Below are 20,057 nucleotides of genomic sequence, written 5' to 3'. Positions count from 1 at the left end.
CCCTGCTCTACGGCAAACCGCCTCCAGTCCAAGGAAGAAGGCAGGCGGCTGCGGGGTGACGCTGTGCTTGCCCGACCCTCCGAGGGAGGCACCGCTGGGCCAGGGTCTGTCCTCTGGCAGCACAGGGTGCCGGCAGCTGTCACGATGTACAAGCCGGCTTTGTCGTTTTGCCAGGTTTGGGCACTGGAGGCAAATGCTTCCCTGCCTGGGACTGCTGGTGCTTGAGCTTGAGAGGCTTGTGCAAGGTCTTGCTGGGTGACTCGAGGCAGAGGTCTGCGTAGCGACGTCCCCCCTGCGCCCACTAACTAGTGCTTTACCCCGAACGTAGTAACAGCCTCACCCCCGTGGAAGCTGCCAAAATAATTGGGCATTAGGGACCTGCTGGCGGATGTGCCGAGGAGCGCACGCGTTCGGAGGGGGCGGCTGCCGGGCGGCGCGGGTCAGACCCGCTTCCTTACCTGTCCCTAGCAAAAGTGTCAGTCCTAACTGCTCAGCCTAAAAGAGCTGATGGCTGAAAGCGTGTCACCAAACTTGAGTCAGGGTGTTCTGGAAAAGCTTTTATTTTGTTCTTTCCCTGTCTTGATACAACAACAAAAAAAAACCTTAAGCTTTGCCAAGATGGGTCGAAACGGAGGCTGGAAGCAGAAATGATCATTATAATGTTGAAGAGCTGCTAATATAACAGCAGCAAATGCTGCATGAATCTTTTAGGCTATGATAAACCTTTTTGAAGAGGTAATAGATGAATCAGTGAAGAGAAGCTGATTGTTGTCCCATACTCATATCCTTCCCACTCCAAATGCACGAATCTTCCTCTAACTTGTCTTGCAATTTAGTATTAGTGCTGCTGCAGGCAGGTCCTGGAGCCTTCTCGTCCGAATAAGGCGTTCAGCTGTGAAGTGCTCTTCCTCAGCAGCTTGCGAGCTTGTCTGTGGCGTGTGCTGCATCTTGGGAACTTGCAGCAAGATACTAATATTAGCGAAGAACTAAGATTGCAGTTTTCAGTAGCAGGCGCCTGTCTTAAATGACAGGGCTCAATCAGCTCCTTAACAAGTGACAGCTACGTGTGACTGGAGCTGCTGTCAGAGGGCTGCATGTGCCAAGGAGACTTCGGGAAGCAGCTGCACATCAGCTTTGCAGAGTTGGAGCTCTGACCTCAGGAGCTAAAGGGGTGCGAGCTAACCTTGTTGCCTCTCACTGTGGTAATTAATGTAGCTGGTGCAAAATGAGCCCCCCGGAAGGTGTGGGACCCGGCAGCAGCCGGCACCGTAAGGGAGACGCACAACCGCTTGGGTGAGAGTCTCCTTCCACCGAGTTCATGGGAGGAAGATTCACCCTGAAGCAATACCTGCTCACAACATGCTCAGGGTTGATGCTCTTTCTCTTTTGCCCCCCAATGTAAGTAACGGTGCAATCCTGTCCAGCAATCGCCTTTGCTCAGCAAGGTCTGAAGCGATGGCCTGGCACCAGCAGCCTCCTGGGCTCGTCCTACCCCTCCAGGAGCCAGATGCTTTTCAAGAAGGACCCTCCTGGCTCAGAGGTGTCTTCTGCCCCGGTTTGAATGCACTTACTCAGCATCAGAGGGTTTAGCTAACAGCATTTAACCAGCCTTTGAAAAGCAGATATTTTTTCCTTCCGGACTTAGCAAGCAGCCACTCAAATGATTTGCCCTATTACTGTCTGTTGCTCTTTCTCATTAATGAGCTAATATTCCTTTTCTGTTTGCTTAGTTACTTCCCTTGACAGCGCTGTAGCTTTCCCCAGTCTCCGTTAGCAAAGCAAGGGAGATGCCAGTGCAACGGGGACGAGCGCAGGGCTTTTGAGCTGGGCCCCCTGCACTCCTTGTCTCATCATATCTTTTTAAGCCTCTCCATTTGGGAGCCGGATCTCTAGAGCAAGTGATCTTCACTGAGAGCAATGCTGTTATCGTCAGTACTGAAGCAGTAATAAGTGATGCTGGCAAGGACGCGATGCTCTCCGCTCTTTCAAAGCTTTCTTGCAGTTGGATGCTCTCCCCCACTGCTGGGGTGCTCCCAGTTGGGCTGCATTGGTACCGGTTTGATCCGCTGGCACGGACAGCAGCAGCCCTGGCCCCTGGGGTGAAGCAAGCGGCGGCCGGGGAGCACCTCCCTCGCTTCGGCCGTGCCACGCCGCCCTTGTGAGACCGGCCGGGCTGCTTCGGCTTTTCCGCGAGCGTCAGCAAGTTCTGGTACCGTCTCCGAGCGGTTTGGCTCGGATGCATTGTTTGTTATTTTTAATGAAAATACTCTGTAGCCTCCCTCAGAAAAGGTCCTTAGGCTCTGAAATCTCAAGGCAAAGCATGGCGGGCCGGGTTCCCGTTGCTCTGCCTTCGGGAAGGGCAGCTGGCTCCGGCTCCGACTCCCCGATAGCGATCTCGGTGATGTGGAACAACCTGTTTTGCTGTTTCTGCCTGGGTGTGGTAGGGAAGGGCCCACAATAGCCCCTATAGTTCTCCGAGAACGATACTCTGAGTCAGGCAGATTTAAATAGCAGCTCCAGTTTGCTTTGTAACCTTCTCGCCTGTTTATATTTTTTGCAGCCGTGACGGAGCAGCCTGCAGCAAGGTGTGCTCTGAGCCTGGCACGGGCAGGCGAAGCCCTTGAGCTGCGATCCTGTCCCTCCCCGTCCTTTTTGTCCCCGTGGCCTTAGGTGAAACACTTAACCTTGGCTTTCTTGACGTACCGAATGTGCATTTTCAGGGTAGGGCCAGTGTGGCTCAATATATATATAAACATACTGTGTGATTCAAGTTCTTTCTCCATTCTCTGGCTTGCTGCACAGCGGTCATCGTTAGTGTTTAAGGTACAGGTATCCCTTTGGCACGATGCAAATCCTGTGGTGTGGGAGGCAGCTCGGAGTGGAGCAACTCCGTGGGGCCGGTGTCGAGCCGGGCCGTGGTCCAGGCACCCAGGCTCTCCCGCCGCCGAGGCATGCGATCGCCTTGCCTCGCCGGGCAGGCAGGGAGGGTTGCAATAGCCAGCACCAGCGCAATGGTGCCGGCCCTGTTCTCGGCCAGTTCTCTAAATATTTAGGCTCTCAAATTACCATGCTACCTTCTCGTCGCCATTTAACTTCTTCCCTGCTGCCGGGCTGTGTTAATCTAAGCAGTTTCAGGGTCAAGTGTCTGTTAATGTCTAACATGGTCTGCAGCTTTTTTACAGGGTGAGGTGGCTGGTGTGAAGGTGTCAGGGTGCCAGCGATGCTGAGAAGCTTGCAGGCAGATTCACGCGGCATGACTGCTGCTTGCGGGGGTCGGTTTAAATCCTGCCGCTGCCCTGTGCGGGCTCCCAGCTACGGAGGGCACCATGGAAATCCTGGAGCTGATTTCTTTGGATCTGGCTGGCCTGCTTCAGCATGGGGAGGAACTTCCGAGAAACCTCTTCCTCCTGCACAGCCCAGCCCCGGGCAGGCATCCAGCCGCTTGCCCGCGCTAGAGCGCGGCTGCAGCTCCGAGCTTGCCTTGAGCCGCTCTTGGAGGTGAGCTGCCCGTGCTGTACGTCTCTAGCGCAGGGTGCCCAGCCGGCTGCAGCGTGGGGACGAGCTGCGCGGCTGCGAGTGATGGTTTCACGTTGCTCTGTGCTCCCCGAGGAGGTCCGTCGGGTGGGACGGTGGCTGTCCCTGCCCAGCAGCTCTGGCCCTCGTGGCTGAGGCCAGCGTGGGCTGGAGGGACCTCGCCGTCACGTCCGGCACCACGCGGCGCAGGTAACAGTGCTTGAGGTGCTGGGACTCCCTTGCATCGGTCCTGCAGACCGCAGCGTTTCCCAACACCAAGTACTGACCCCTCCAGCAATTCCCGCTCCCCAGGAGGGGCTGGGAGTGCTTGCTGCGTCCTCAGCCCTGCCCAGCCTCGGCCTCCGGAGCGGAAACGCTGCGGAGCAGCTCGGGGCCGGCGAGCGAGACCACGGCAGAAGCGAGAGGAGCAGACAAAAGAGCAGCATGAAGGAGTCGGGTCCCTCTCGGGCACGACGAGGAGGTGCCCGTGCATGGCGCGTCCGCTGCGGGAAGGACGCTGCCGGCCGCGCGCTCCGGCCCGGCGCTGGGGCAGGAAGTGCCTGGCTGAACGGCTTGAAAGACGCAGCGCGTTGAGCCGCGAGACGGAGCACAATGGAGGCGAGCGAGACGAGGTGGCCGCCCGCCGGGACGCAGGAAGGAAGGAAGGAAGCGTCCCCTCGCCCAGCCTGGAGGAAGCCAGATCCCGGAGCAGCCTCCCACGGCCGGTGCGCGGATCTGCCCGCGTCTCGGGTGGGAAAGGCTCTGCGCCGCCGCTGCGCTCCCGCTGTGATGTGGGCTTGGTTTCGGCTCGTGCCGGAACTCCCGCGCTCTCGCTGCGATGACAGCCGAAGGGGCCGGTGGCGGAGAAGCAAGTGTGAAGAAAAACAGATGGGTATCGCCGTCATCGGGGCGTGCTGCGCACCTCCCCTGCGAAGGGCCGGGGTTGCCCTGGGGCTTGATTTGGGAGCGCGTGTGCGTTGCTCCGGGAGCGCTGGCCCCTGCTCTCCTGGCGTGTTCGTAGCTCAGTGTCGGTGGCCAGAAAGTCCTGCCAGCCCTGGCGCTGAACTGACTTTTCCTGTGGTGCTGGACGCGTTACTTAATCAGCTGTGGTTTCCACTTCAGTAAAGCTGGAAGGAGAAGGGAGAGGAGGTGGTGTGAGCTTTGGGAACAACAATGGAAAAGCCACCCTTGCTTCGGAATACTCCTTGAAAAGAAATCTCAGCCAAGCTGCGGCATTACATCACTCATCTTGCCCTCCTTGTAGTGGGAATTCGTGCACTTCCCCTGATTTAGCTTTCACAGCTCAACCGGAGAGCAATTTCCTGGAGGTCTTGTAGTGGTAACCTTTTGCCCAGACCTTCCCATTCATGCATGAAGCTATTCATCAAAGATTCGCGTAATTGCCGCAGCCGACTGCCAGCCCCACATGAGCGCTACGGGCTGCTTAGCTTTATTCAGCACCTTGCGAAGCAGCTGTAAAAGTTAACTGTGCATCTCCGCTCCTTCGCTGGCAGCGGAAACGTCGGTGCGCAGAGCAGCGGGGCCGAAGCCGCTGCCGTCGCCTGGTCACCTTGTCACTTTGCAGAAGCGCTTTGTGTGTCGCCGCCCTTTCGCGGGGACTAGTCGAGGCGTGGGAGAACAGCGGCTCCTTTCTCCTCTGCCCCGGTGCCAGGCCCCGGCTGGCTCGGTGCCCGTGTCTGCCTTTTGTTTTCAAATACAGGTTTTCCACCTTTCAAAGACCCGGCTCTATTCTTGCATTGAGCCCTCTGCGGAGGGGTTGGTGCCTGCCAGCTGTCCGGCAAAGAACAAAAAGGAGCAGATTTTAATGTTTGCAGAAGGGCTTTGGGACACTCTGCGCGGGTGCAAAGTACGCTTTGCTTCAGCTACCAGAGCAAAGAAACGCTGGGCCAAGTCGTTCCTGACAGGCGGTGGTGTTGACACGGCAGGGCACAGCGCATGCAGCACGTGGCCCTCGGCTCGGCGCCCCGGGACCGCCTGGTCCTGCCGGCCGGGGAGGCTGAGCCTGGCCCAGCATAAACCTCCTGTTCTCCCACCTAATGTGGGGTTTCTCTCGCACCGGTAAGAAGCTGGTTCTGCTCATCCTATTGGTATTGTTGCCAGGTTTTGAATCCAAATATAGAGGATGCAGTTGTTCTTTCCCTCGGGGTAGACCTGTCCTCCAAGGAGGACTTGCTTGCGTTTTCCTTTGCTCTCTAAATGCACCGAAATTGTGGCATTGGCTGGTAGGGCAGGATGGAGCAGAAGTGGCCAGTCCCGTGCGAAAGCAGGTCTGCGCTCGGCGGTCCTGAGGCTCTCGGTGGCAGGGCCGCCTGCGATTCCCCCGCGCAGCAGGCTGCAGCGCTGCTGAAGCCCTGCTCCTGTCTGAGCCTGCGCGCTGCAGCCGGGGAGGCACGGCCGGGCACCGCTTATACCGCAGAGCGCGGCGGGCGAGAGCAGCAAGGGCTCCCTGCGAGAGGAGGAGGAGGATGGCAAGGCCCCGTTAAGCAGCAAGGAAGTTTCCAAGTGGCAGCAGGGAGCTGGCGGAGGCTGCGAGCGCCTGGGAAGGGGGAGCCGGCGCCGCAGGAGCAAGCGGCTGAGCCGGGATTGGGGCTGTCGCTGGCTACTCTTCCTAGAGCCATCGAATTAGTGCTTGGGCTCTTCCCTGGCGGTAGCTGCCACCTGTGAGCAACCTCTCGTGCACGTTCTCCCCTCGTGCCCTGCGGTCCTGGGACGTTCCCTGTTCCCCGGCGTTTCCCTCCTGAACACTGCCCCGCTCCCTGCCATCCCTGCAGGTATTTCGGAGGTATCCGCGCACCGCTGGCCGCAGTGCCGAGGCTGTGCAGGCTGGCGGCCTTGTGGGTCCTGAGGCAAGAGTAGCTGGGACATAGCGTTTTTCAGTTTGCAAATAACTCTCAGCGTAGGCTGAAAACTTCCTGCAACGTTAGAGCCTGCTGTGCTGGAAGTTGGATCTTCCCAACCTGGCCTTTGCAAATCGCTGATGGAGCTCGGCTCTCCCTGAAAGCTTGCGCTAGCCAGCGACGTTGCTTACAGTGAAGCAGCGGCACTGGCTCATCTCCTAAAAAACACTCCTGCAGCTCCCGTGTGCTTTGGTGTCTGGCTCCAGCTTCATTATGGCTTTTGCTGAGGTAAGCTGCTGCCCCTGGTTTCCAGGAAGGGCAAAGCATGCGTGTGACTTAATGCATTTTAAATTAAAAAAAAAAAAAGAGTCGGTTTGGATCCATCTGTCGTGGACAGCCTTTTCTCCCATGGACTGCAATCCGGGCTCTGCCGGGAACTGCCCAGCGCAGGTGACCTGTGGTTTGTTCATTAGCAGCTCGCATGCTCGAGAGCTCGTCCCCGCCGGCGCGGGGCTATCCGTGCGCGTGGCGCTCGTTCCCAGGCCAGCTCTGCACACGCACAATTCATCCATGAAAGTTAAACGGTTCTGGTTTGTTTTTGAGGCAAATACTGAGCCCAGGACTTAGCTTTGTTTGCAGCTTCGTGGCCTGGGTTCAGTCCCGGGGTAAGTCCATCCACTGCCATTTTCCTGGAGGAGGAAGGTCTTGGTTATTAGTGCAGCATCTCCTAAGCGTGTCCCCTTGCTCGCTCCCTTCAAACGCCGGACTCTGAATCCGGTTGCAGTGAGGTGTCCTGCTTGTTTCTGTGCTCTGCGGCTCCTTCGCTCTTGCATCCATGTGGTCAGATGAAGAAGCCACCTGGGCAGAGCGGCGTTGGTGGCCAGCAGGCTGGCGGCTGCAGAGCTGGTGGTAGCCGATGTGACCAGCTGGCACGGTGGGTTGGAGGCTGGGCCGGGTCACCAGGCACTGGTCACGCTGCTGCTTTTCTTTTCCTCCTTATGCTACATAAGAGGCAGTGCACAGATATCCAAGTGTCTTAAATAAACCCACACGCTTACAGCTTGACAGAAATGGGCACTGAGATGGGCGCTTCATGGACTTGCGGAGCGTCGTGCCGTCCCGCAGGTCTGGCTGCCCGTCTCTCCGTCCCTCAGTGCTGGGGATCCAGCTGTTCCCAGCTGTGGGGGGGGTCTGCAGAGAGCTCTGGGTCTCAAACTGCCATCCTGTGTCTTGTCTTTCCAGGAGACGTTCTCTTCCAGATGGCAGAAGTCCACAGGCAGATCCAGAATCAGCTGGAAGAGATGGTGAGTGCCCGCAGCTCTCCGGCGAGCGTGGCCTTGGCCGCTGTGGGCGTTCTCAGCGTGAGCGGGAAGCGCTGTCCTGCAGTTGCCACACTCATAGCTCAGAGCAGAAACCGCTCTTCAGCCCTGGCTGAACAAAACTGCCCTTCGTTTTCCTTTGAGCCTCCGAACTGGATCCCAGGGAGGGGCGAATGCCACCTCTGCTCGGGAGCAGGTGTCTGTCCTTGCTCAGAGCCGCTTCACATCAAAGCAAAGCTGCTGGTGTTGCAACTGAGCAAAATGTTTTTCAATGTCTTAACCAGATAAAATCAGCTTCTCTGAGCTGGACTTGCTGGGCTGCAAAGGGTCTGGTCTGTTTGTTCATCCACTTCTGTCCTGCTGGGTGTCTCTCTCTGAGCGTCCATCTGTCTCTCGCTGCCATCAGCTTCTCTCCTTTCATGCGTTCAGACAATCTCTCACCTGCCGTAGCCCAGCCGGTTGGCCACCCTCGTGTTACCTGCTGCTCTCTGCGCTACCTGTCTGTCTTCCTTCCTGCTTTCCGCGTCTGCTCTCCCCGGTGCCCTTCGGTGCCCCTCGTGCTGGGGTTTGGCAGTCGTTGCGAAGGGAATGTGTATTTTCTCTTTGTTTCCAGCTGAAGTCCTTCCACAACGAGCTGCTCACGCAGCTGGAGCAGAAGGTAGAACTGGACTCCAGGTACTTAAGTGTAAGTAAGCTACAGACCTGAGTAACGGAAACAGCGAAAGGGTTTGCTAAGGCCATCTCTGCTTCTCCCTTCCCTCCTTCCCAGCCCTTCCTCCTTTCCCTGCTCCCCCAGGCTTCCCGGTCAGGGGTAGCCCGTTGTACCTGCACTGGAAGCAGGTAGCGGTAGCACTGGAGATGGGTACTGCAGCCACCAAACGTGTCACCGCGCACCGCATGGTATTCTGGGCTCGTGTAAACCTGTTAAAGCTACTGTTTGTGTTTGCTGGGTCACGGGGAGGCTGCTTCTCCTAGAAGATGGCTGCACGTTTGCTGTTAGATGCTAAAACGTGGCCTTAGCATCGGGAGCTGAGGCCGAGACGTTGGCTGGGATGAGAAAGCAAGCTGTGCAGCAGCCCTGGTACGTCACTGTTCACAGCTTTCTCCTCTATCGCACTTAGGCTGCGCTGAAAAAGTACCAGACGGAGCAAAGGAGCAAGGGGGATTCACTAGACAAGTGCCAGGCAGAGCTGAAGAAGCTGCGGAAGAAGAGCCAAGGAAGCAAAAACCCGCAGAAGTATTCCGACAAGGAGCTGCAGGTAGGACACCGGGTGCAAGGAAACGAGCCCCCTTCAAACGTGCAGCACGTAGATAAACCCCTCGTCTTCGTGCAAGCTTTATACCTGCTGGCTGTATACCAGCTTTACACCGCTGGCTATAGAGGTGTGGGCCAAATCTTGCAAGCGTTTAGATAACGGTTCAGTGTTTTCTTTTGAAAACTCAGTGCAGTAGCGTTAGGGGAGCGTGGGGCAGCGCGGGAGCTGTGGCTAGGAAGGGGGAGGCAGCCCGCAGCGCGGGGCAGGCTGGGCTCGTGGCCGTGTCTGGCGGAAGGAGCGCGCTCGTCCCCGGAGCGGTGCTTTCTGCTCAGCCGATGGCAGGCGTTGCGCGGGGAGGTGCCTCGGTGACTAACCTTGTTGAATCCACCGCAGTTGGCTCTTCTTACTTAATGAATGAACCCAGTAAGATCGTGAATTTCTGTTGTGCCAGATCCATCTCTTCTGGATCATGTTTTGCTCAAATATTTTCTGTGCCTCCTGACTCCGAGTCCCTTCCCCCAGGCTGGCAGGATGGGGAGCACATGCTGGAGGAGGCTTGCGAGTGAATCACTTGAGTGTGATTTCTGATTTCGGCGTACTTGCAAAGCACATGCTGTTTTCTAATCGGGTTCCGATTGCGGCGTCCTGAGGCTGAGGGCCTGGAGCCCTGAGCAGGCGGCTGGCAAGCAGGGCCGCGGGCAGCCCCTGCCTGGGGGTCGTGCTTTACAGCCGGCACATTCCGGCTAGCCATTGCATTAGGATTTCCAGCAGGGAAAAAGTCAGGGCTAAGATCTCGTTGAAGAGTGTCCAGGGCAGAGTTCGGAGCCGGCAGTGCTGATGCGCGGGAAGCATTGGTTGGGGCGCCGGCAGCAGCAGGAACGGAGCCGGGGCTGTGCCGGGGATGTGTCAAGGGATTATGGCGCTCTGGGTTAATGATGTATTCACAGCATGAGTTTGTCTTCTGAAGTCTGTGGCCTTTGATTCAAGCTTCTCCTGGAGCATGTCTGAGCATGACTAGTTTAACAGGTGATTAATGCATCAATCTGTAAACTTGCTCTGGCCTAAAATACTGCTGCTGCTGTATCTAAGGCCGTTGACTGATTACAGCACTGATAGTATGTTATTGAGGAAAAGGGGAAGAATTAATCCCCAAGCCAGAAATTGCATACTCTTGTCTCCAAAGCAAGACATTAGAATATAGATTATATTGGGACTAGAGTCTGTTACTTTAGATGGAATAGGTTGATAACACATCCAAAATGATCCACCTTTTCCTAAGGTGATCTAAACATCTATGGCACTTCACTAGCTGGGACTGTGTACAGAATGGCATTTAAAGTAATCGGCAGATAGTTAGAGTGAAGGTTATGCAGGGGAAGTGACATTTTTAATTGCACTAAAATTTGTGAAATCAGTCATTCTCTTGGTAGTGTGAATCAGAATAATCACTGAAGGAGAAAAACATATCAACAGTCATCTATCAAGGCTCTGAGTGCAACTCCTGTGCTGAACTGGATGCTCTGTATTACACTCATGTTAATTTGCAGCCTCCCAACTCCCGAGACTACTGAAATTGCTTGCACAAGGCATGGTTAATTTGAGCATCTCTGAAAGGTGTTGATTTGGTAGGACTTGGCCCTGCTTACTAGGGCAAAGGCTGGCGCTTTCTTGAAAGCCGAGCAGTTTAAACCACTTTTGAATACTGGCACCTTTGCAAGTCATTGCTCTGAAATATTTGCTGAAAGAGGAAAGACTTGTTAAGCAATGAGCAAAGGCATCTTTCAGTGAGAGGAAACCCAGGTGACTGGTTAGTTATCCCCTTCCCTGCAAAAGCCGCGAGAGGGGCAGAAGAGCAGAATTCCTGCCAGAGCCCCTTGTGTCCTGCCTAAATACCCACAGGGTTACTGCTTCCCCTTTCCCCCCAGCGATCCCCATCACATGCCCAGAGTTAACAGGGATGAATTTTCTCCTCCATTATAGGTTTTATGTAGCTGAGAGGAGTGATGGTTTGATATTCCTGCCATGAAGTGGCAGAGATGGGGGTAGTTCTATTAGCACAGCTTCTTTGGGTAAAGACAGAAAAACAGGATCAGGCTTTCGTTCTCTTAATCTTTCAACAGTAAGTATTTAGGAAGTGCTTATCTCTCTGAAAAAGCCTTATGATGGCTTTTAAGCTTAAAGAGCTATGAAACTACTCAACTGTTAGCAGATCCAAATACAAGGTTGGAATTGCTGAATTCAGTCAAGAGGGTTATTTTTCTTCTGTGCTAGCTAGTATGCTGATATTTCATACTTTGAACAGGAAAAGAAGAGGAAAAAGGTATTTTGGGCAGCCCTTGATGCTGTTCTTGCCTTTCCCTGGCAGGACATAGGAAAACATGGATTGAGGCTAGTATCAGTAAAAGTGCTAAGTCCCTTCTGCCTTGGAATGCCATAAACTTCCTAAGGATCAAATGGATTCCTTTGGTCAATGTTGGCAAAATCTTAAAGGGAAATCTTAAAATCAAGCCAGCAGCGTCATTCTAGCATCAGGCAACGGGGATTACTTTAAAGGGTGGATTCTCTGTCTTGAGCTAAGTGGGGATGTTGCTGCAAGGAAGGAACCTGGCAATTGGATTAAAAGCTGTTACCTCTAAACCATGCAGTGAAGCGCTTCGTGTGGAGGATGGGCTGCATCCTGCTGTTGGCTCTCTTATTTCCAACCATAACGTTTCCAAAAGTCGTCTTTTCTTGTTGAGAAGCCAATGTCAGAAGCAATGCTGCTCAGAGAAGACCGCTCCTCCACTGGGCTCTTTGCTTCCTCCTTGGGCTCAGCTGTGCTGGTGTCCCATGTCTCAAGAGCAACTGGGCTGAGGAAGGAGCCTCTTGCCTGGACTAGTGAAAATGAGAGAACTTGCTATCAGCACTTCAGTTGGGGTCTGTTAGCAGCTCCAGACTCCCGTCCGAGGAGCTGCTCTTGTTGCACCATGTGGTCTCACTCCACAAGAATCTTTCTCTCTCAATTTACTTAAAACTGAGAATCACTCGATTCTCAGAAGGGAGTTGCTATGTTTTGTTTCTGTTTTGTTTAACTGGCACAGAACTGTCTTTGTGGCCAACTTGTAAAACCACCAGCCAACAGAGGCCTTTGTGGAGGCTGCTAAAGGCACCTCTTAATGCTTGCAGGAAATTGAAGTCATGCTTCATCGAGCTCGTGTCTGGGGAAAAATGACTGATCAAACAACAATTGGATGGAGCTCTTCTAATGCGGTGTTGCAGATTACTTTGTCTTGTAATGGGAGAAGTTGCTGTTGGCAGAAATATACTGGTAGCTACATAAGTGGATGAGTCTTCAAAAGAAGCAAGATTTTATTGCTTTATTGAATAAAATAACTTAAGTTACTGTAGCACTTTGCAGCCAGGAATCTGATGCTCTGTCATCATCTCTTTTCATATTTAGTGCTACAGGAAGCATAATCACTCCTTTTTGCCTTTTCACTGGTTGTTGAGTGACCACATTTTGTCATTGTCTACAAGTAAAATAGATGCTTGAAATCTGAGCCCCGAGAGAGGGAGTGCTGCCCTTGCTCCAGCCTCTCCGGGAGCTCCAGCATGCATTTGCTCTAACGTGATCTCACTCTGCCAAGGTGAGACAAGTTTTGAGGCTGTTTGGGCTCTGGTTTGCCAGGTGAAAGACAACCACTCTTATCTGCGCCAGGATACCGGCAAGGTTGGCTCAGCCTTCCCAGGCTGTGCTAGATGGATCAGAAAGTCCAGTAAAAGAGCCCAAACCTCATCCTTGCTTTCACCTGAGGCTCTTCTCCTGAATTCAGACTTTTCCCCTTTACCAAGGAGAAATAAATGCTAATATTCAGCAGGCACTGCACATAACTAGTTGTCTCGTGGGTGGTGAGCAGTGGCTTCAGGAACATGGAGGAATCGAGGAAGAGGTCGAGGCTCTCGGATGAGGCAGCTGAGCCCTGGCCACAGCCATTTTGTCAGCAGGCTCCTAGTAAGCTGCACCAGAAACTCGGCAGCGTAGGAGGAGAGCTAATCCGGACGTTGTCTGCAAGTCCCAAGTTATGTTCGCTGTCTCTTGTGCTTGTTTTGTGCTTTAATAGATGAGGAAGGACTTCACAGGATTAAAATAGTTCAGAATTTAAAACACCTTGTGGTTTTCAATAGAAAGAGACTCACGTAATTTAAAAGCAGCACGAAGTGCAATTAGTCTGCAGTAGTGATTTTCCATTTCCAAAGCTTTAGTCTGTCACAGTCAAGACAGGTGCTGTGGTTATGGGTTGTCACTGCTGAATGTCCCAGTAAAGCCAGCTTTTTTCATTCTTCTGGGTCAGTTCAGAAGATCCTTTTTGTTATACCTGAGGAACGAAAGTTTTGATTGGAATGAGACAGTCACTGCCTCAAATCTCTCAACTAAGTTACCTAGTTATTGAGATTTTTCTGGTCTGGGCTGAGAACTAGGAGAATAAACCAATCCTATTCACTTCATGCCTTTTATGAAAAAGAATGAGGACAAATATTAAGATTAAATAAGCATCAAGGAAACTAAACTGCTGTAAATTTCATTAAGTGTTGGTTATGATCAAGCCATCAAATCAAGGTCACAATAGGTTTATGACCTTGATTGAATCAGCAAGTCAACAATGAAGTTATGTTGGTTCATCAGTTTATTAAATCGTATTAGTGTTACAGGCAATTGGATTTCTTCATGAAGCTGAGACAAAAAATGTTGCTTGTAATTCATGCTAAATTGCAAGATTGAAACAGGCTAAAAGGCTGTGTCTGACCTGGGCATGCTAGGAAGCTCTGTATGGTCTAGGTGAAGTTGTTTTAGATGTAGCTATGTGGGTAAGCCGTGCTCTGTCCCGGTGTGACAGCTTCCAAATTACTGTGGGTGGAACAAACTGCACCGATCTAAGGTCGTCTTTGACAGCAACCCGGTGAACGTCTGTGCAGCAGGCGGGCTGCAGCCCTTCATGTCTTGTGCAACCAGGCTGGTAGAGAACTTCAGTATAGCTACAGCCAAGGCTTTATCCTCAGAAAGGGTCTTGACGTTGTTGCTGAGGGATGTGGCCATCCGCACAAGGCTTTAGACCCTTGGTCAAAAGAAGACAGCCTGCGTGAACTCTGCCCAGCTGGTCTGGAGAAAGTCAGATCAGAGCGTCTTGCCCACTGCTTCAGTGTGTCCTTCTCAGATCTCACAAGCCCTAGTGACTTCTGCTTCCTTCTACAGAAGCAAACACAGGAGTTTGCTGAGCAGGGGGCGATGGGCTTCAGAAATGCTGGTTAAGGAGACATATGGTCGGAGTCTAGCTCCTGCCCAGATGTTAGTGTATTCTGCAATTTGCATGTACATCTGTTCCTATGCGAATGAATATTTTAAGCATTAAATACCGTTGTGCCAAATGGCTTAGAGGTCTTTATAAACTTTTGTAATTGAAACCTCATTTTGATATTCCCATCAGGAGAAATAATTTTAGCTATAGGTCAAGAAATGCTAACTTATAAGGAGTTTGTGCTAACCAGGTTACAAGGGCTTATATAAAAGACAAATAGGGAAGAATTATATAAAAGCTCTGTGGCTCCAAATAATTCTCTCCAGGTTTTTTTTTAATGTTTTAAGCTGAGTTAGGTTGTATGTTTCAAAGCATCAAATACAGTCAGCAAGGGCAGGGGGGGGAGCACATGCAAAATACTTGGTGGAGGGTCCAGGCAGAGATCAACAGGCTGAGTCGCTCTGGTCTCAGATGCTCAGCAGCATCTGACTTTCCATCTTGCCGTGGCCAAATCGGGGCTGGGCGAGGAGCCTCCGCTTGGTACCTATCACCCGACCTTGCGTCCGGCTCCGCTGCCTCACCGCTCGCGTCTCGGGGCCTGACCCGAGGGCTCGACCCTTTGAGGGTCCTTTTGCCTCTGCCATTTACGCTGTGATTAGCTGTGACCTCGTGAGCTAGCAAAGTTGGCCTGTTTCTGCGGATGGAGTGGAGGAACCCCGCTCTGGCGTGGATTTCTAGACTTCTCTGCGGTCTCTGTGCTTATAAAAATAAAAAACAAACAAACAAAAAAAAAAACCACGACACCGAGAGGAGGGGAAGGCCCCCGTGTCGCCTGTTTTGTTTTGTTGCTGTGGGTTTTGGTGTGTTTAGCTGCTGTGGCTAGCTGTCGTGGTCCGCGCCCAAAGGGTGGGCTGTGAACTGACATGCAAAACGCAGTTTTCTGAGACTGGTTCTGCAAATCTATCAGCAGCTGCTACACATGCAAACTCAACTGAGTGAATATTTTTTTTTTTTTTTGGATATATAAAATCTTTTAAGCTCCTTTTCTTTTTCTCTGGGTTGAGATGCCTCAAACTTCTCTTCTACAAACTCGATCTCTCAATCCTGTGCGCACCAGTCAGGAGCGGGGCTGATGCGCACTCTCAGCAGTGACTCCTTCTCCATTTAGCACTTAGGTGGGGACTGTAATTTGGGTCTTGCTTTGGAATAAGTCTGTCAGTCTTTACTGCAGATGAGCAGCATGCAGAGCAATCCGCAGTGACGGGAACCACGAGGGGAGCAGGGAGCCGTCCCTGGAGGGAGCGGGGAAGAGGCGTGTTGGCAGCAGGGTGGCCACAGTGTAATGGAGATGAGACAAAGTGGAGGCTAATGTCCCGTGCAGCCCTGGTGCCGGTATCTAGAAGATCTTCAGCAGCTGGAAGTGTCAGCACCTCATGTAACCCACGTGGGCTCAGGTCTGCGGCGTGGAGCTGACCGCCCGTCGGGAGGGTGTGCCGGGTGCAGGGAAACCGTTCCCGCGGTTGTCCGTGCCTGGCTGATGGAGGATCATGTGGCTTTGTAGAGGGACTGCTTTGTTCTTGCAAAAGATAGTCAAATGTGTTTTGGCCCCTGTGGTGACCCTTCTCCCTTGCAGGAGAGGGTTTACTTTGCTGCTTTATTTGCATTAATACAAGAGAGGGGTTAGGTCATCTCCAGCTCATTTTTGAGCTCTGGTCTCCTCCCTGGCTTTGCTCCTCTGGGAAGAGCATGCCGATATCCCGGGGCTAAAAATAAGGTGATGTTCTGTCTAGCTAAAAAAAATGAAAACATCCCACCCTCTCTCAATCTATAATGCATATTTAAGTGAAGAGGGAGGCTGGCGCCACGGTATTGCTTGGTGCGCAGGATTGTGGAAATATCCCAGTATGAGGTTGGGCACCAGCTCCAGCTCTCAAAACCTCCTCTTCAGCAAAAGAGCTCGTACTTCTGTTCCAGATCCCACCGAGCAGCTTGCTGGATCAGACCCAGAGCTCCCTGCCCCAGCAGGATCGATTCCCAGAATTCACACAAGAGGTGAAAAGACGCATTTGTTTCAACACGGGAGTGCCGTTTCCTCAGGCGTTTGGCACCAACCCGTGTCACCAGTCCCTCGTCACCTCTGGTCTCCTTGCCCTCACCCTCGTGGACTAGGGCAGAAATCCCAGCGCAGGCTCCGGGGCGATGCAGCGGCGCCGTGCTGGGTAACCTGCCCTGGGGCAGCCCGTTGTGTTCACGGGCGTCGGGAGCTGTAGCTCTCGGCTGGTGCCACCGGTGCTAGGCGTGCCGAATGGTGGTCCTCGCGCCCCCGGGATTATCGTCTAGCTCCACGACAAAGCACGTGGCAACACGGGCAGATGTGAGGGAGCAGGGAGAAAGCCAAGCGGCTCCTCGAATCTGGACTCGGGAGCTCTTTCATGCTGGGAACAAATTCTGGAAATGAGGAAGATCTTTCTCCTTGCCCGGAGGTTGATGGGGCTGAGGATCCCCAAACCTGTTGTTTCTTCCACTTTGACTATATTCAAGGATGTGGTTTGAGCATTTTTTTTTCCCCTTGAGAAACTGTTCTACAACTTAAAACCTCTTTCTCTGTTAATCAGCCTAACTCCTTTCTGATTTTTATCCCATTACTATCTAATTATTCCCCCTTTTGGTTCCCTAAATAAATCCTCTCTTCTCTGTATTTACTCCATCAGCCTGCCAGCATCTTCAGCTGTCCAGCGCAGCTTGCAGAATCCTTTCCCTTCCTCTGCCTCTTCACAGCCTTTTTCTGGTTGCTCTTTGCTGCTAGTCCCCACTCGTCCCCTCCTGGGCTCGGGGCCCAGCTTTTGGGGTCGGGCACAGCAGCACCCCGGAGCATGGCAGGGTCCCTCCCTGCTGCTGGCGGGAGGCTCCGTGCCTTCGGCTCCGGGGCAGTCGCCTCCTTGGGTGCCGTCTCCTGCTGGAAGTGTGCCTGTCTCGCTCCCTCCTGCAGCGCCACAGGTTTCCTGGTCTCCAAACTTGTTGCCAATCCCCACGATTGATTAGCTGGTGACTTCTGAAGCTGAACCTGGCTCACTTCCGCCTGGGTTTGGTTTCCTCGCTGTGCTTAGAGCTGGTCCTTCGCGCAGCCCGCTTTACCAGCACCTGCTCGGATCGCCCATGAAGATGATCTGTAGTGCTGACTTCTGCAGCACCGCTCAATGCCTTGGTGACCAGCATTGCCCTTGGCTTCTGTTCCTAACTAGTTTTCACACTCTTGTCTTGGATAGAACTGCTTGAACTTTTTTCCTTTTCCCCCCTCAAAAAAGGATGTGTGATTATTAAAGGCTTGAGTGAAATCCAGTAATGATGTTGCTGTTTCATCTGCACTAACTATGTCGATCGTAGTATGTGGTTAAGAAGAACTCGGGTCTTAACCCTTAGATGCTTTTTCATCTTTTCCTGCCTCTAGCTGTCAGCTTTTGAGTTGCGTTTGGGAAGATGGAGTCAGCCTAAGCACCAGGGCCGCTGCGCGCCCTGGCCTCCGCACGGCAGCGGTGACAGCGGCTGTGCAAGCTGGGGAGCTTGCGGTGTGCTTTCCTCCTTTCTCATGTTTTCTCATTCCTAATCTAATGTCTGACCGGTTGGGGTGGCTTGGTCTGCCCCGTATGAACGGAGCGGTTATCCAGCTTTGCTGCCTGCGGCCGATACGACCCAGCTGTGCGTCCCCAGATTAACCACGTCTCTGCTCTGCGCATCTGGAGCCAGTTTGCAGCAGCCGGAAGGAGCTAAACCTCCGGCTGCTGGGCAGCCACGGCCGAGCTGTGTCCGTCTGCCGGGCTCCAGGGCAGCTTCTGTCCCGGGAAGGTGGCCCCATCCCTCGGCCGAGCCACGAGCTCCTCTTTCGGTGACCCTACCTGGAGCCAAGGCAGCATTTTAAAACCGAACCGTTTCCCCACCTGCCTCGGGCTCCATTAGCGCAGACGAGTGCTGACATTGCTAATTAGGTCAGCTGCTCCCGGTGAATGTGAAGTTGATGCGCTCGGGAGGCGGGGGAGGACAGGGGAGTTATTTGAGGCCTCTCCAACCTAGAAACCCAGAAAAGGTTTCTGGAGCTGCTCCTTGGCCCGGGCTCGGGGTCCCGGCGCTGCTGGGGCTGGCGCGAGCTCCGACCCGGGCTCCATCCTGCTGTCTCGTGCAGCGAGCGCCGAAACTTGGGGGGTTTCTCTCCTTTGAACGGAAATTTTATTTAGATGCTTAATGCTTAAAATCTGAATTTGTAACTGACAACCTAAATTAATTCTAAACTTCTCATGTTATGGTAATCATTTAAATTAATTACAAGACACTCGAATGGTGCATTGCTTGTTCCCGAAATCCTCATGGGAATCACAGCCCCAAGCACTCGGAGCCGGGCCGCGACTGGCAGGCGAAATCGGCCCCCGCGAGCTCTGGCTACGGGGGCCGGAGCAGAGGCGCCTGCCTTTCCTCCCCCTAGTCCGGTTGTGGGGTCACTGCAAGGCGAGAAGGGAGTTAAAAATGCCGGATTACTACGGATTCCCCCTGCACCCAGGAGGGCATCGAGGGACAAGAAGCAGAGAGCTGCTAGTCCTGCAGTTTGAAGGACATGGTTGCAAGTAACAGTACAGCTTGTTCATAAAAAAAAACAGTGCTTTTCTTGACTTAATATAATAGTGGAGCCTTGCATCATGCTTTGCATAGGGAGGAAAAAAAACCCTATCATCTGGTGTATTTAACATGATTTTTATTTACACTGTCTTTCTATAAATTATCCAAAATTAAAACTATCTAGTAAACAAGATGTGATGTTCACCATTTTCTAATGTAATAACATGTAAAAATCAAGGATCTGAATAAATCAATGGCACATCATGCATATTTGCATAAAGTATATAAAGCACTGAGAATACTAAATTTAGAGCAAAGGCTCTCCACTTGCAAATCATCATGTCTTAATGGCTGCAGCCAGTTAGAACAAGCCTTTCTTCAGTGAAATAATTAAAAGTACACTTGCAAGACAAGAAGGAAATCAGGGATGTAAATAAGGTTTTAACTTGCTTATTTAAGTCATAATTGAAACTAAATCCGCCATTGCTAAGGTGGAGAAATTTCACCCTGCCTTGCACTGTGGTGCATGGTGTCCTCAGGGCTAGAGCTCCTTCTCGTGCAGCCTCCGTATAACCTGGGAATATTTATCCTATGGGAAAGCTGGATTGCAGGCAGGGTGCAAGGCTGGCCTTGTGTTATTCACCCCGCTAAATTAGCTGGAGAGGGACTCGTTTCACTCCCTACCTCCTGCTTTTTGATGGCCCATTTAGTAAATTAAATGGAATGAGTTTCAAGTGTCGAGGTCCGTGCTTGCTCCCATGTTCCTGCTATTTCAGGTGCTGTCACACTTCCACTTTCCTGGCAAAAGTTGGGAGCCCGGAGTTCAGCAGAGCTTGAGCAGGAGGGGAGGCAGCAGCCCCTCTGCCTCCTCCAGCTCCTCGGCTCTGCTGGGAACACGAGTAAATACAACTTTCCCAGGACTGCGGTTTTGAAAGTGCCCGTGGGGCAGCAGGGACAGTGGAGCTGGAGGCTCGGGCGCCTTGGGGCTCTCCTGGGGTCTGGGGGGTGGCTGTCGTCCCGGGGGCCTCCTTCCCTTTTGGCTCTGGCGGCACCTGCTGGGTTCAGGACATGGGAGACGGCTCCGGGCTCGGTCCTCGGGACATGGGAGACGGCTCCGGGCTCGGTCCTCTGTGCCTGTTCCTGGGGCTGCTAATAATCGTGCGGAGGCGTCGCACTCTGCAGTGCCTCTGTCCTGAGCCCGCTCATCCCAAACGTTGCTTTTCCCTCTCCATC

General features: G+C 52.9%; 1 protein-coding gene across 1 annotated transcript in view; it reads left to right on the top strand.

Annotated features, from left to right (window-relative positions):
- Positions 1–20,057, top strand: part of BAIAP2 (BAR/IMD domain containing adaptor protein 2) — a 65,170-nt gene that overhangs the window by 22,854 nt on the left and 22,259 nt on the right. Inside the window, exons 4-6 of the mRNA XM_067308543.1 lie at positions 7,614–7,675; positions 8,304–8,375; positions 8,812–8,949. Of these exons, the coding sequence (XP_067164644.1) occupies positions 7,614–7,675; positions 8,304–8,375; positions 8,812–8,949 (272 nt within the window). The remainder of the gene's footprint in view (positions 1–7,613; positions 7,676–8,303; positions 8,376–8,811; positions 8,950–20,057) is intronic.

This window comes from Apteryx mantelli, chromosome 19 (genome assembly GCF_036417845.1).
Source record: "Apteryx mantelli isolate bAptMan1 chromosome 19, bAptMan1.hap1, whole genome shotgun sequence".
In the NCBI taxonomy this organism is placed as follows: Eukaryota; Metazoa; Chordata; class Aves; order Apterygiformes; family Apterygidae; genus Apteryx; species Apteryx mantelli.
The sequence above is the reverse complement of the archived record's forward strand: the minus strand, read 5'-3'. Positions and strand labels throughout refer to the sequence as shown.